Below are 616 nucleotides of genomic sequence, written 5' to 3' on the forward strand. Positions count from 1 at the left end.
CTCACCCTGTCACAACAGGCGCCATCTTCCACAAACTCTCGCCAAAACTCCTACTCTCGCGAGAGCTCCCCCCTCCCTGCGGCCCAGAGCGCGCGTGCGCGGGCCCGCGAGACACGCGCGGGGCAGGAGGAGGGGGCGGTGCGCGCCGCCCACTCAGCGCCCGGGCTTCTCCCCTCAGACACAACAGCCCGGGCGTGGGAACCGCGCCGCTCTCGCGAGAGCCTGGAGCCAGCCGACACTGCGGAGAGCTGCGCAAGTCTCGCGAGAGCTGAGCGCGCTCAGGGGAAACCGAGGGATTCCCTTTGCCTGCTCGCGCGTCTCGCCCCCGCCGGCGCGAGGAGGGGCGGAGGAGGAGGGACCATTCTGGGCGCGGAGGGAGGGGCGGGGTGGGGCGGCTGCTGGCGCGCGGGCATCGGCCCACGGCCGCCACCGCCTCCTCCCCCCCACCCCCGCGCGTGGGACCGCGCGCCTCGTGCTGCCCGCGGGCCCGGCACGTGCGCGGCCCGGAGAGAGCTGCGGTGCTGGCGGCGCTGAGGGGGAAGCGGGGCAGGGCGGAAAGAACTCCTTGTCAAATGCCAAATAAAAAGAGCGGGAGGCTGGGACTTGGAGGCACAGC

General features: G+C 73.1%; 1 protein-coding gene across 1 annotated transcript in view; it reads right to left on the reverse strand.

Annotated features, from left to right (window-relative positions):
* The window catches only part of RBPJ (recombination signal binding protein for immunoglobulin kappa J region), a 61,221-nt gene extending 61,152 nt beyond the window's left edge, over positions 1–69 (reverse strand). Inside the window, exon 1 of the mRNA XM_042053010.1 lies at positions 6–69. Within this exon, the coding sequence (XP_041908944.1) occupies positions 6–25 (20 nt within the window). The 5' untranslated portion in view covers positions 26–69. The remainder of the gene's footprint in view (positions 1–5) is intronic.
* Between the last annotated feature and the right edge of the window lie 547 nt (positions 70–616).

The sequence above is a fragment of the Corvus kubaryi genome, unplaced genomic scaffold (assembly GCF_017639235.1).
Source record: "Corvus kubaryi isolate FWS band 111438036 unplaced genomic scaffold, C.kubaryi_AGA036_p1.0 split1-131, whole genome shotgun sequence".
Classification (NCBI taxonomy): domain Eukaryota; kingdom Metazoa; phylum Chordata; class Aves; order Passeriformes; family Corvidae; genus Corvus; species Corvus kubaryi.